Consider the following 14,446-nt stretch of genomic DNA (forward strand, 5'->3'; position numbering starts at 1 on the left):
GTTTTTAAAATAGGTGTGCGTTTGTACAATGATCACATGGATTTACCGTTCTCTGATCTAACTGACTGCAGGAAGAACTAAAAACATTTCTCCATTTGACAAAACAGAAAGTGACTTAACATGGCGTCACCCCCATTTTAAAAATTCAAAGTAAAGGATTTTTCTTTTTAACCTGTTATTGATCCATAATAGTGGACTGCATTGCACTGTACTCCCTGATGGAAGGTATGGACAGCCCATAGCTGACCTTGTGCTTATTGGCACCAGAGGCCGTGGCTAATGTTTTGTCTCATAACACGTTCGCCTTTCTTTTTGGCTGCCCAGGAGAGGGTCGCTGTCCAGCACTGGAATCCTGGCCGATCTTAAACCAGGGTAGACTCTTGGTCTTCCTGCCCTGAGCTTCTGGCAAAACCTGGTGGTGGGAGGGACAGGAAAACACCTGGACTTGCTAGTATTTCTCTTCTTGGGCGGTAACTGGAAGTTAGTAGGTGGCACTTAAGAAATTAAGTAGCTCGCCACGAACCTTGTAGGTCAGAAATCATCTTAGACGGGGCTGCTGTGGTGGTGTGAAACGTCAGAAAGCCACATTCTGAGAGTTAAGAGGAAGGTGGAGGGGAGTATAAATTTCTTGGGGAAGTGATGTCTAGCTGCCTCTCATTGGTTTCAGAGCGGTCCAGTTAATGAGAAGCCATTTTCCAGAACTCAGAGCCTTTCAGCCAGGTTCCCAGCCTGCTGGATGGAACGAACATTCCTCTCTCTGCTTGGAACGGCCTGTTCTGCACGCTGCCTGGTGGTCCTTACCCATCCTCCCAGGCTCTCCTTATGTGCCTGTTAGGAACCAGATTGAGCCCCTAAATCAGACTTGACTTTTATCCCCCTCCAATGTTATTGCTTTCAGTTAACTTTATTAACTGTCTAGACATTTTATATCAAGAACAAATCACAGCCTGAATGTAAAATAAGCATTTATTTTGATGGGTTTGCGCTTTGTGTTTCTTATTTTCTCTGTTCTCTCCCCCTCCCCCACTTTAAAAAGCCCTATTAACCCTTACTGTGCTTGTGTTTAGTTAATAGCACAAGGGTAATTTTTTTTTTTAAACCTTTGTCCTTCAGACGCCAGATTTCTATGTGCAGATGAAATGGGAGTTCACCAGCTGGGGTGAGTGGCTGTGAGATTGTAATTTATTTCTGTTCCCAACTTTATTTAGCCTAAATATTGGTTTATTTTTCCTTTATAAAAGTTACATGTATTTTTTTTTTATCTAGAAATTGCATAGATAAGAATTATGAAAAATAGTCACCTATAATCCCACTTAAGCGCCACTAGTGTTAGTGTTCTGGGCATTTCCCTTCAAGGCTTTTCCCCACATGTAGGACTTTTTCTCCCAAGCATCCATAAATATGACATACAGACAATTTTGTCTCTTGTCATTTCCAGTTGACATTGATCTATATTATTAGTTCTTTAAAAGGTTGATATTTTAGTAGGACTTACCGTAATTTGCTTACTTCCTTATGTGGTTTAGCTTGATTCTTTTAGACTCGTTATTCTGAGGAAGAAGATGAGATGAATATCGGAGTAGCTTGATTTTTACAAAATGGACGTATTTCTCTCCAAAATCTTATGTGAGGCAAATTGACTGACAGTAATTTTCATAGTTGTTCTATTTTTATTTCAAGTTGATCAGTTAATGACAGCTCCTAATTCCCAGTGTTCAGCCATTTTCACTTCCAGCCTTCCCTTTAAGGCAAGACATCATATTTATAATGAAACATTGAAATGGAGTAAAAGTATACAAAGAAGAGAACTTCAGATTCTTTTGTGAAACGAATGAGTTTTTTCTAATGCAGATATTCACTGATTTCAGGTTTTGTTAAAAAGCAGCACATTTTATTTTATTTTTGAAATATATTTTATTGATTTTTTTTACAGAGAGGAAGAGAGAGGGATAAAGAGTTAGAAACATCCATGAGAGAGAAACATTGATCAGCTGCCTCCTGCACACCCACTGGGGACGTGCCCACAACCAACGTACATGCCCTTGGTCGGAATCGAACCTGGGACCCCTCAGTCCGCAGGCCGACACTTTATCTACTGAGCCAAACTGGTTTCGGCAGCAGCACATTTTAGACATTTGATCATATGAATGGTGGATCTGACAATATGGCAGCCGCAGCCATATGGCAAAAGTAGCATATGTGAACGAGAAAGGCCAGATGGACCCACCCGAGCTCTGATGGCAGTCAAGGAGAGGAGCTCGTTTTGACATTGAGCATACTCTAGCCCCGTGGTTCTCAACCTTTCTAATGCCGCGACCCTTTAATACAGTTCCTCACGTTGTGGTGACCCTCAACCATAAAATTATTTTCATTGCTACCTCATAACTGTAATTTTGCTACTGTTATGAGTCATAATGTAAATATCTGTGTTTTCCAATGGTCTTGGGCTCTACAGCAGCAGCTCTCAACCTGTAGGTCGTGACCCACAGGTTGAGAACCACTAGCAGGGTCACCTGAGACCATTGGAAAACAGAAGGTCCTTTTTTATTTTTTATTATTATTATTTTTTAAATATATTTTTAGTGATTTCAGAGAGGAAGGGAGAAGGAGAGAGAAATGGAAACATGAATGATGAGAAAGAATCATTGATAGGCTGCCTTCTGCATACCCCACACTGGGGATCAAGCTCACTGCTTAGACATATGCCCTGGCTGGGAATTGAACCCATGACCTCCTGGTTCATAGGTCAACACTTAACCACTGAGCCTTGCCAGCTGGGCCATTTTTATTTTTTAAAAGTGACTTCTTGTTTCAAGTTCAGCCAGGTTCAGCTCTATGTGACAGTCACCATCTTTTTATTCCTTTCCTTTCATTAAAGCCAGAATCCTGATTTCTGGGTGTTTCGCTTGGCCATCAGGTTTTTCTCAGTAATACACTTCTCTTCTTCAGTGCCCTTGGTTTCCAGAATATGCCCCAATGATGTCTGTCGCATTTGGAAAAGTGGTGCCAAACTGCGTGTTGATATCACATTGCTGGGATTTGAGAACATGAGCTGGATAAGAGGGAGGCGTAGTTTCATATTTAAGGGAGAAGGTGAGTAATTTTGTTGTAGTAACCACTGCTCATGCTAAGTCATAGAGTGATTTTTAACCATAAAACACATCCACATTCATGTGCCTTATCTGATCCTTTCTGGGCATTTTTTTGTTATTCTTTCTTTAATTATGTTTTTATTTATTTTTAGAGAGAGAGGTAGAAACATCAATGAGAGAGAAGCATTGATTGACTGTCTCCTGCATGCCCTCTGATCTCCTAGGGATTGAGCCCGCAACTCGAGCATGTGCCCTAACCCGGAATTGAACCCAGCCCTCTTGGTTCATGGGTCAATGCTCATTCACTCAGCCACATTGGCGTGCTTGTCATTCCTTTCGTTATTCACCTCAGTTCCTGTACCTCACTTGTTATCTATATAATTCTCTTGTGTGTATTATTTACCACCCAACATTGTTACTCTCTTATGTCCCTGAGCTTTGGCTACAAGCCTCTGTCTTATATCTCATTCATTATATTCCCTCCATGCAAGGCATTGCTTATCCAGTGTTGTGCATAAATAATGTATATTTTGTAATCATATATTTTAAAAAGTACACAGATAAATGTGTTGCTAACAAAAAGTGAAAATTATTTTAAAAGCCTGCATCTCTGGGGAAGATGGCTCAAAGATGCAGACTTGGAAAGAGGATGCATTTTATTTATTTATTTATTTATTTATTTATTTATTTATTTATAAAAATTATTTTATTGATTTTTCTTACAGAGAGGAAAGGAGAGAGGTATAGAGCTAGAAACATTGATGAGAGAGAAACATCGACCAGCTGCCTCCTGCATACCCCCTACCAGGGATGTGCCCGCAACCAACATACATGCCCTTGACCGGAATCGAACCTGGGACCTTTCAGTTCGCAGACCAACGCTCTACCACTGAGCCAAACCGGTTTTGGCGAGGATGCATTTTAACATGAGGTTTTCTGGGTTTTGCCTCTGACTTGCACTGTGCTTAGTTATGCCCTTGTTTCTATTAACAGACAACTGGGCGGAGTTGATGGAAGTCAACCATGATGACAAAGTGGTCACCACCGAACACTTTGATCTTTCCCAGGAAATGGAGCGCCTCACTCTGGACTTGATGAAGCCAACAGGCAGGGAGGTTGAAAGGCGGCTCACGAGCCCAGTCATTAACACCAACCTCGATACTAAAAATATTGCCTTCGAAAGGTATGAATTTAGGCTCTGCATTTTAATTTCTCATCCCTTTACTGCCATCTGTAGTGGCGTGTATGTATTGGTTGGAAATTATGGGTGGATTGGGATTTTTTTTCTACTGTGGCAGTTTAAGCACTAGCATTTTAAAGTTAATCTCTGCTCTCACCAAATGTAAACCATTACTGACATCCTTCATCATACATCATTTTTATAGCACATTGCTTAAGTTTTGAATAAATGTCTTCATATTCTTTCATGGGCCCTTTCTAATGGATTTTACTTGAATTTTATTTTTGTTTTGGTGTTTGGGGATCCACAGGACTCCTTAGTCCCCGACCATGGGACTTTGAGTTTCTGGAAGCTGTTGAATGTGGTTACACTGATGTTAGTCAGATTCACAGCTTTCATAGAGGCAAATGTGATTCTCTCTCCCCAGTTTCCCTACAGAAGGCCTACCAGTTTAGAGCAAGAGTCTGGAGGGTTTCAGTTCTATTGCAGACTCTCCCTGAAGAACCTCAGAGCGGACTGTGTCTGTTAGCCCAGATGGGAACCTCTGTCTGGTGCGGAGGGCCTTTGTGAGGGAAGGGGCCTGTCCCTGCTGTGCCCCGGGGCTGGCAGAGCCCTGAGTGTTTGCCTAGGATGTCACATCCAGCTCTGTAACCAGAGCAGCGTAACATGACATACTGTGAACGCTGTCCTGGAGTTAGTCCTCCTTTTCTCTTCACAAATATACTAACGATCCTAGCCTTTTCTTTTCTTCATTTCCAATATAGTATATGTGCTGCCGAAGCAAGCACTTCATTTCCAATATAAAACTTAATAATGAAACAGCTTCCTGTTGAGTCATATAGAAGACTTGTTCAGTGCCCTTTTCCTTTAGTTTAGATTGAGCTGTAGAATTAGGGTATTTGCTTATAGCATAAGAGAAAACCAAAGCTCCGGGTATGCTGCTGCTTGGGCGAGGTGCCCCCTGAGGCAGGGTCAGTGCCACACAATCAGCCTCCCCGGTGACAGCCATTGTCTTCCAGGACAGCAGTTGGCCATGGCTTTACCAGAAAGGATATGGGAAGACATGTCCAGTCTTGGGCACATGCCCCTGCAGACAGTTAGCCTAGAGCTCTGTCCCTAAGCTGGAAGACAGAGGAGTAGTGACAGGAGCTGGGAGAACAGCCTCATCAACAGGGCTGCTAGCTTACTGTGCAGCTTCGGGCAGGTGGCTTCCCCCTCCAGGATGCTGTCTCCTCGGCTGCTTTGTTGTGTAGTACTCAGGAGTGAGGTGTGATCAGTGAGCATCTTGTGCATCAAGTAAGGATCCAGGCACTCTGAGTGAGAGGCTTGCTGCTGGAGGTCTGAGCATTCATATGATTGAAGTTGGAAGATGTGGAGCTCTAATATGACAGTCGTTTTTATTCAGTTCTTTTTCTAATCTGTTCCTTGGGGCTTGATGCTTGTAAATCAGTGCCCTTCTTGCATAAATTTTTGACCTAATATATGCCCTCTGATCGCATTTTGGGTTTTTCTCTTCTCTGAGAGATTATGCTCAACTCATCCTAAACAAAACATTTCCCGCCCCCATCACAGCTCTTTTCCGAATTGTGTAGTGGCCTCCGAGCCAGTGCTTGCTCCAAGCCAGTTTTGGGTGGTGGTCTCAGTGGAGACAGGCAGAGGTGAACATGGCAAAAGAGGGAGCTGAGAACCCTCATGCCATCTTCAGAGGCCTCTGCGTGTAAAGTTAAGTGCCAGGGAGTTTTTAGGGTCTTGGTTTTAAACTAGGATGTAGACATTGAAGTCCTCTGAGAGTTTAGTTCTTAAATTCAATGTCTACATAAGAACTAAACTCTCAGAGGACTTCAGTCAAGAGGGCAGATTAGTGGTGGATTTTGTGAAGGAATTGGTGCTGGGTTAGTGGATGTTGCTATCTGCAGATTACCCCAAAGGAGATGCCTCTACTGAAGAAATACCAAAATAAGTTCTTTAATTTATAGTTATTTTTATTGATTTTAGAGAGGAAGGGAGAGGGAGAGAAGGACAGACACATCAACGATAACAGAGAATCATCGATCAGCTGCCTCCCACCTGCCCCCTATTGGGGACTGAGCCCACAACCCGGGCATGTGCCCCAACTGAGAATCAAACCGTGACATCCTGGTTCATCAGTCAACACTCAACCCCTGAGCCACACTGGCTGGGCAATAAGTTCTTTAATTAAAAAAAAAAAAAAAAGAAAGAAACCATCAGAGAGTGAGGATGAAAAGGAAATGGAATAGTGGGGGTTGTGGATGAGGGAGGTGAGTGAGGAGCGTGGTTCCTGGGAGAACCGTACAGCTGTTGGCTCAGAACGCGTGCAGGAGGAAGTGGAATGACCTGGTCATCCTTCAGTCCTTCAGACGACTCTGTGCCCGAAAAGGAATATTTCCTGTGCTGAACTGTCAAGTGACGTAGTGACAGACAGGAACTGAGGATTGAATTTGTTAACCAAAAGGAATATCTCGATTTTCAATTATCAATGACTGAGAGGGGCCTCTGGTTTGTTAATCAGTTAGGTGAGGTCTCTCGCCCGCTGCACCCCGGAATCATTTGTTTCTGAAATGTCACTCGGACATAGCTAACAGTTTGTGCAATCCCTTTAGGATTTCTTTCCCTCCCTCCAAGGGTCACGGCGTACTGATTGAGGACAATTAATAGGGCATTTAAAGCTTTGGTCCCTCCTTTCTCTGATGGGCTGTAATGCATACATAAAACTCCTATACCCCATCTGGCCTAATTCCATTTACTAAATCCCATTAGAAGAAAAGCAAAGTGTTTGGAAACACAATATGCAAATGACCGCAGACCTTCTCTGTGACTTGGCTAACATGCCACCTGATGTCCCCCTTCACGCCAGGTCAGAGCAGAAGGCAGGCAGCTGCCCTGCACAGGGCCAAGCGCAGTCACAGCAGAGCTAGGATGTGATGTCCTAGACCACGGGCAGTCTGGCCGGGGCTCCCCTGTGAGCGGTCACATTTCGCAGGGTGTGAGGCTCTGAAAGAGAACCAGAGCCTCTTGGCTGCTGTTGGTTCCTAAATGCATTTTTTCCAGGACTGTGTTGAGTGGAATAATTGGGTTTGGGGCACTTTACCAATGCTGCAGCTGCTGCTGGAATGCTGGGCTGCTTTAGAAGCAGCTCACAGAGCCGGGACCCACGGCCTGGCTGAAATCCTGCTTTTAACACCTTTCCCCCTGCTGCACCCGATCACATGCGTGGCTGACTCCCACGCCATTCTGGGGGCACTGGTGGGTTTTCCACGCAGCTTGCCACAGTGATGAGTTCCTCTCCCACCTCCACTCTCCCAAGGAGCAAGATGGTCTATGCCTCCTTGTGCCACTAATTCCCCCATGATTGTGGCTGCTTATGGGACAGAGCCCCTGACATCTGTGCCCATAGTTAAGATGACCCAGATAAATGCTCTGACCCACATACTACTTTGTGGCGAGCTTGGATGCCGGTCATGTCACTCACTCCTTTAGGACAGCTGTCTAATAAATGTCACCACCTTTGTTGTCCGTGCTGGCACTTTTTGTAAAGAAGCCAAGGACGGAGGCTCTCTGTGCCGGGGGTGAGGCAAACTGATGAATAGCTGGGAGGGGGCGGGAGACACTGCAGCCATCTGTCACTGTAACATCCTTTATGGACACTTGGACCATGGTTTCCAGATGTCCTTCACTAACTTAAGCTGGGGGAAGAAACGATAAAGGCTGCAGGGATGAATCTGAATGGCATGTTGTACATGTAGAAATTTGTGGTGTTCACTTTTTATCAGAACTAAATCCGGATTCTGGGGCTGGAGGACAGATAAAGCAGAAGTTGTTAATGGTTACGAAGCAAAGGTAAAAGGAAACTCTTAAAATAAGATTTAATATAGCAATTTAGCTTCTATGCAAATGAGTCTGTTCAGATTGTCATGCATCTGTGCCATGGAGATGCTCTGGGGACTAAATACTATCTAGCGTGTCTCTCACTTGGATTTTTATCTTATTTGACTCTCAGAAAATGGGATAGCATGTCCCAAGGAGGTCTCTAGTTATGCCAAAGAGAAACACTACTGTAGAGAAATGAGGACAGTTGTCCTGGTAAGAATGAAAAAGACACACACACACACACACACATACACAGAAAGGATTAGACTTAACATGACTGTTCTTTTTTTATAACCTGAGTGTGTTTTTAAAAAAATATAGTAGTTTTATCAGTCTCCATTTTTTGTAGTTAGCCTCTGTGTAAGCAATTGACTCATAGCCCACTTACATGACATCAGTGAGTTTGGAGCATAGTTGTCATAGTGGAGACGACAGCTGGCATTTTGTCCGCTGCACAGCCCTGTTTCCTGGCCCTCCCTGGGCCTGCAGTACAGCAGGGACTGATGGCTCCAGAGGCCGGAGCCAGGCACTGCAGTATCCTCTGGTGACCTCTGAGCAGCAGAGAAAGCTTACGTCATGCTCAGCGAGATACATTCAGTAACAGTCATTCCAGTGCTGAGTGTGCTTCCTGGACCGCTGAACGTATGGCAGATACAGTTCTCTGTTAATCGAGACATTTGATTTTCCAAACCCCCATAATTCCCAGTCAACCTTGCTAACAGAGCATTGACTGGCAGCTACAGTGATTTTTGTCACTCTCTGGCATGCCTTCAATAGTGGCTCTGGTTGTAAAGCTTATCAGTGAAGAGAACCTTTTGTTCACTCCCCTTCCTCCTGCCTCTGATGGCTGTCTTAGTCAGTTCTGTTACAGGATGGCCAGAAATCAGCAGAAGTCCGCAGTGCAGGTTCAGATGCCTTAGCACAGTGGTCGGCAAACTCATTAGTCAGCAGAGCCAAATATCAACAGTACAATGATTGACATTTCTTTTGAGAGCCAAATTTTTTAAACTTAAACTTCTTCTAATGCCACTTCTTCAAAATAGACTCGCCCAGGCCGTGGTATTTTGTGGAAGAGCCACATTCAAGGGGCCAAAGAGCCGCATGTGGCTTGTGAGCCACAGTTTGCCGACTACGGCCTAGAAATGCAGGGGGGGCCTAAAGTGCAGGACCTTCTTTGAGAGCACTTAGCAACCAGAAAATGAAGCCTGTCTCTGTTAACTCCTCAGTATTTAACGCTCTGAGATGCACAGTGACTGCTCAGGCCTTTCTAAGCTGATGGCCTGTGTATTTTCTCTGAAGGATCTAATGATTGTTAACCGTTTCTCATTTTTATTTTGCTGCATTTCTTTTTTTCTTTTCTTTTTTTTTTTTTTCCTTCTTTTTTTTGGCTTCAGCATTCTTGCTCTTGCTGTGCTTATTTTTTGAGTTTCGATTCCCGATGTCACTGTTTTCTCTTGCACATGTCTCTCAAGGTTTATACCGTAAATAATGTGAGTGTGATAACCAAAATACGGACAGAACATCTGACCGAGGAAGAGAAAAAGAGATATAAAGGTAATTCTCCACCCCTTTTTAAAAAATAAGTTGTTGTGTGTCTTTCAACTGATTTCAGAAAGAGTGGGATGGAAACATTAGTGATGAGTGAGAATCATTGATTGGCTGCCTCTTGCAAGTAGGAGGGGACCAAACCCACAGCCTGGGCATGAATCCTGACTGGGAATCAAACTGTGCTCCTGGCTCATGAGTCAGTGGTCAGCCACTGGCCACACAGCTGGGCCTCCCCCACTTCTTTAATCCTAGAGAGAACCTTTGTTGGCTCTGTCAAGTTTTGGGGTTAATGCGATCAGTTGTACTAATCCTCATACTGACTTCCTTTTTATAAAAATTTCCTTAGTCTGACTTATTCTTGGAGATATTTCTCCTTACTTGGCTTCAGCTATAATTAAAGCCTTTCACGAGGACTTGTTTATGTGTTATGAAGAACAATTGTTGGATGAAAAAGTAGATAAGGCTATTGGAGAATATTTTCACTGGAATAAGTGATTTGGTTCAAACTATCACAATGAAAAATTTAGACAGAACTTGGGCTCTGAGCCAAAACATCGCCAATACATCCTTGCCATTGCCCAGCTCTGCCAGTGGCTGGTTCTGTGGCTTTGTGAAGTTATTGACCATCAGTGCCTCAACTTCCTCAAAAATTAAATAAAGGTGCTTCTAGATCTTAAGAGTTACTGGGGGGATTAGGTGAGTTACTACAAACATTTAGAGCAGTGCCTGCAGTATGTGGCTAGCACAAGTAATTGTTCACCACCACCACCACCACCGCCATTGTTAACGATGTCACCACAATGCTGTGGCTGCAGTTTGGCAAATGAGGACACAGACCCAGGGCACAGACACATGGGCAGGGACCATTCAGGAGGAGATTGGAATCAGATCTGGCTCACTTACAAATGCAACCTCCTTTCCACAATGTACTGCTTTAATTCTTGTAATTGTTGTTCATCTAGAGACCCTACAAAAGATAAATTAGCTGATGGTTCTTGTGGATGATTTTATGAATCTGTCCATAAATGATACCCTGATGCAGGTAGCTTGGATCAGAAACTTTAAAATATGATGAGAATCTTTTTCTATAGTCACAAGTATGATATTAAACATTGAACTTTCGCCCCTGTACAGCGGATAGGAACCCACTGGAATCCTTGTTGGGAACTGTGGAACACCAGTTTGGTGCGCAAGGGGTAAGTTGAAGCAGCGAGCTCTCGGCGCCCTTTAAAGGAGATGACTTCCCTGTGGTTGGTGGCGTTTACGGAATCTCTAATAGGCCACTCCGACTGAGAAGGCCACAGGGTACTCCCAGCTGGAATTGGAGACACTCTGCTGGAAGAGAATTAGATGAGTGAGTCTTTAAAAATAAAGATTTTAGGGGAAGCGTAGTGATTATAAAAATCAGGTGCTTTCTCTCTTATGTGTTATAAACTAAGATCTCTGTAAAATTTTAAATTAAAAAGGATTCAGGACTTCACATTTTAACAAAGCCCCTTAGCAGTCGTTTCCTCACTTGATCCTTACAAGTAACTCTATGAAATCGCTACAGTCGATGTCCCTGAGGGTCAGAAATATGAACTGCCTTTCCAGCAGCACAAGCTAGAGAATGCAGAGCTGGGACTCACACCCCAAGCCTCCTGTGCTTTCCTCTCTCTCTCTATAATCAGGAGATAAAAATGCAAAGGAAAGTGGAGAAGTATTTTGAAATGGAGAAATGCTTTTGACTTGCCATGTAGCTTGGTAACACCTTTATAGATTTTCTTGTTCTGTGCAGTAACTTAATTTTAAAAAGTTAATGACTAGAACTTCCTGATCTGTAGCTGATTAACATGTCTGCCTCAGAGACTGAGTGCCATAGGCCTCCACTTGTGAGCACCACTTGGCATTTCTGATTCCCCTGAGTTCTGGCCCAGCAGGACCTCACCACAGAATTTGCCACTGCAAACAACCCCACAGCCATCACACCTGACGAGTACTTCAATGAAGAGTTTGATCTGAGAGACAGGGACATCGGAAGGCCGAAAGAGCTGACGATCAGAACACAGAAGTAAGAGGAATTTACTGGCCATTTTCTTTCTTTTTTAGTTGATTTCAAAGAGGAAGGAAGAGGGAGAGAATCCAGCCACAACCTGGGCATGTACCCTTTCCCGGAACGGAACAGTGACTCCTGGTTCATAGGTCTCATAGGTTGATGCTCAACTACTGAGCCATGCTGGCCAAGGCTCAATGGCCATTTTTCAACTTACGGATATTTGTTTCAGAACTATGCTGTTTTATGGTGTCATGGTCAGCCATTTCTCTGCCCCCTGCCTTTAAAAATAATTTTAAATTACTTTACAAAGGCCCATCTTTTATTTTATTTTAAAAATATATTTCTATTGATTTCAGAGAGGAAGGGAGAAGGAGAGAGAGATAGAAACATCATTGAGGAGTCATTGATCGGCTGCCTCCTGCATGCCCCCTACTGGGGATCAAGCCCGCAACTGAGGCATGTGCCCTTGGCTGGAATCTAATCTGGGATCCTTCAGTCCATAGGCCAACATTCTACCCACTGAGCCAAACTGGCTACGACAAAAGCCCATCTTATTAGCCCTCGTAGAGAATGAATTGGATATTTATTTTACTGCCAACAGCATCCATTGATTAAATGAAACTGTTTCCACCAGCTAGCAGTTTCTTCATGCTTGCTATCAGTTAAAGCTCTGATTTCAGAGTGACCTGAATTCCCCATTGGGAGTAGTCCCCGCCTAGCTCAGAATTGAGATGTAAGATAACTGGGAAGGCAGCAGGGTGAGCAAGCTGCTGTTGTCTAGCCTACTGCATAGAATTCCTTTCCCTGTCTGATGATCATGTCCCCTGCCTTTCCTCCGTCAAACCCTGCAGGTTCAAAGCCACGCTGTGGATGTGTGAGGACTTTCCTCTCTCCCTCGTGGAGCAGGTCATTCCCATCATTGACCTGATGGCCAGAACAAGCGCTCATTTTGCAAGACTCAGAGATTTCATCAAATTGGACTTCCCACCTGGATTTCCTGTCAAAATAGGTACCGTTAACTGAATGAACACAGGAGTGCGTGCAGGTTGTGCCCTTGCGGTGACAGAATGTGCTGTAGGGAATGGGAGCACTTGCATCACAAGTAGCAGACAGGAGATAAAATGGAGGAGGGCACAGCCTCTGGTTTAATTTGGCTTGAAGAAGTGTCATGATACTCGGTCACTTTGCATAGCAAAATTAGGAGAGTCCCCAATCACCAGTTCAATTTATTGACGTGAAAAGGCATAAAAATGTGAAACATTCATTGTTTCAATATCAGACCTTAAGTGAAACTTCAAATTAGATAGTTAATTGAGGAAGACAATTGATACCAAGATCCTTTGACACATAAATAGGCTTAGGGCCTGAAGTAGTATGCATAATACCATATACAATACATGTTACTTGGGACGAATTTATATTTTGGATAGTTGTACATTCATGACACTTGAAACCCGGCTCAATCATTTGTTTACAGTGATCTAGGAAAAGTTGCTTAATCTCTCTGAATCTGTTTTCATATCTATATATTGGGAAGGGTTGTTATGAGGATTAATGAAATCATAAAGAGTACTTGGCATGGTACCAGCATAGTAAGCACTCATAGCTAAGTATTAAATGATGGTTGTTATTATAAAGTTATTTATAAAAGCTTTTATTTTGTTAGAAATTCCCTTGTTTCATGTATTAAATGCACGGATTACCTTTGGAAATGTTAATGGCTGTAGCACTGCTGAAGAAACTCAAACTGTGGAAGGGACCCAGGCAGATTCAGGTAAAAGAAAATGGGGTTTTGTGATTTTTAGAAGAGAAAATTCATACATTTAGTCATTATACTAATTATTCTCTTTGAATTGGAGTATCTTATAAAGTAGTTCTCTGTACTAAATCAGGAAATTTTCGGATTTAGTTTAAATTCAATAAAAAAATGAGAATGTTTATTAAAAACAGCATATTCTTTAAAAATGATTTTATTCAGGTGTAATGTAGATACAATAAAACGCCCTCATTTTTAAGTGTGATAGGTCAGTGCATCTTGGCAAATGTAACCACCTCCACAGTCATGAGAGAGCATTTCTATCATTTCCCCAAATTTCCTCGGCCTCCTTTGCCTTCAAGTCAATTCATATTTTGGATGCTATTGTAAATGGATTTATTTTCTTAATTATTATTTTCCAGTTACTCATTGCTAGTACATAGAAATATAATTGAATATTTTTCAGTTTTTAAAAATTATGCTAAAATAGTGTTCTGTGTCTTAGGCTAGTTGAAAGAAAGATACACAGATGTTTGTTTTATATTATTTTTATTTTGTTTACATATATACACACTATTTTATATGTTCACTCTATTTCATAATAAAAGAAAAAAGAAAAAGACACATTGCACACAATCCTCAAAGGACGGTTGAGTAAAATCCTGGTTACCTCTGGAATTTGGACTTAGGAGAAAGGGTACAAGGAGAAAGATCTTCACTTTTCATTTTATAGTCTTCTATTTTTTTTTTATATAACTCTGCATTAATTTTATTACTAAAAAATGATCAAGGCAAAAAGAAAAAGAAAAGCAGTATCCTAATACTTAAAAAAAAATCTTTATTGACTTCAGAGAGGAAGGGAGAGGGAAAGAGAGAGAGAAATATTAATGAGAATCATTGATAGGCTGCCTCTTGCATGTTCCCCACTGGGGATCAAGCCCGCAACA

The 14,446-nt window shown here is 42.5% G+C and overlaps 1 protein-coding gene across 2 annotated transcripts in view; it reads left to right on the forward strand.

The window, feature by feature from the left end:
- ANKRD13A (ankyrin repeat domain 13A) overlaps window positions 1-14,446 on the forward strand; it is a 32,910-nt gene that overhangs the window by 12,712 nt on the left and 5,752 nt on the right. The window contains exons 4-12 of one of the 2 annotated variants that reach the window (XM_036448755.1): window positions 1,114-1,159; window positions 2,950-3,093; window positions 4,086-4,275; window positions 8,064-8,130; window positions 9,633-9,714; window positions 10,843-10,904; window positions 11,628-11,758; window positions 12,595-12,752; window positions 13,410-13,517. In XM_036448755.1, coding sequence (XP_036304648.1) covers window positions 1,114-1,159; window positions 2,950-3,093; window positions 4,086-4,275; window positions 8,064-8,130; window positions 9,633-9,714; window positions 10,843-10,904; window positions 11,628-11,758; window positions 12,595-12,752; window positions 13,410-13,517 — 988 coding nt within the window. The remainder of the gene's footprint in view (window positions 1-1,113; window positions 1,160-2,949; window positions 3,094-4,085; window positions 4,276-8,063; window positions 8,131-9,632; window positions 9,715-10,842; window positions 10,905-11,627; window positions 11,759-12,594; window positions 12,753-13,409; window positions 13,518-14,446) is intronic. The other variant, XM_036448756.2, reaches the window with a different exon arrangement.

The sequence above is a fragment of the Pipistrellus kuhlii genome, unplaced genomic scaffold, assembly GCF_014108245.1.
Source record: "Pipistrellus kuhlii isolate mPipKuh1 unplaced genomic scaffold, mPipKuh1.p scaffold_m20_p_20, whole genome shotgun sequence".
NCBI classification, from domain to species: Eukaryota; Metazoa; Chordata; class Mammalia; order Chiroptera; family Vespertilionidae; genus Pipistrellus; species Pipistrellus kuhlii.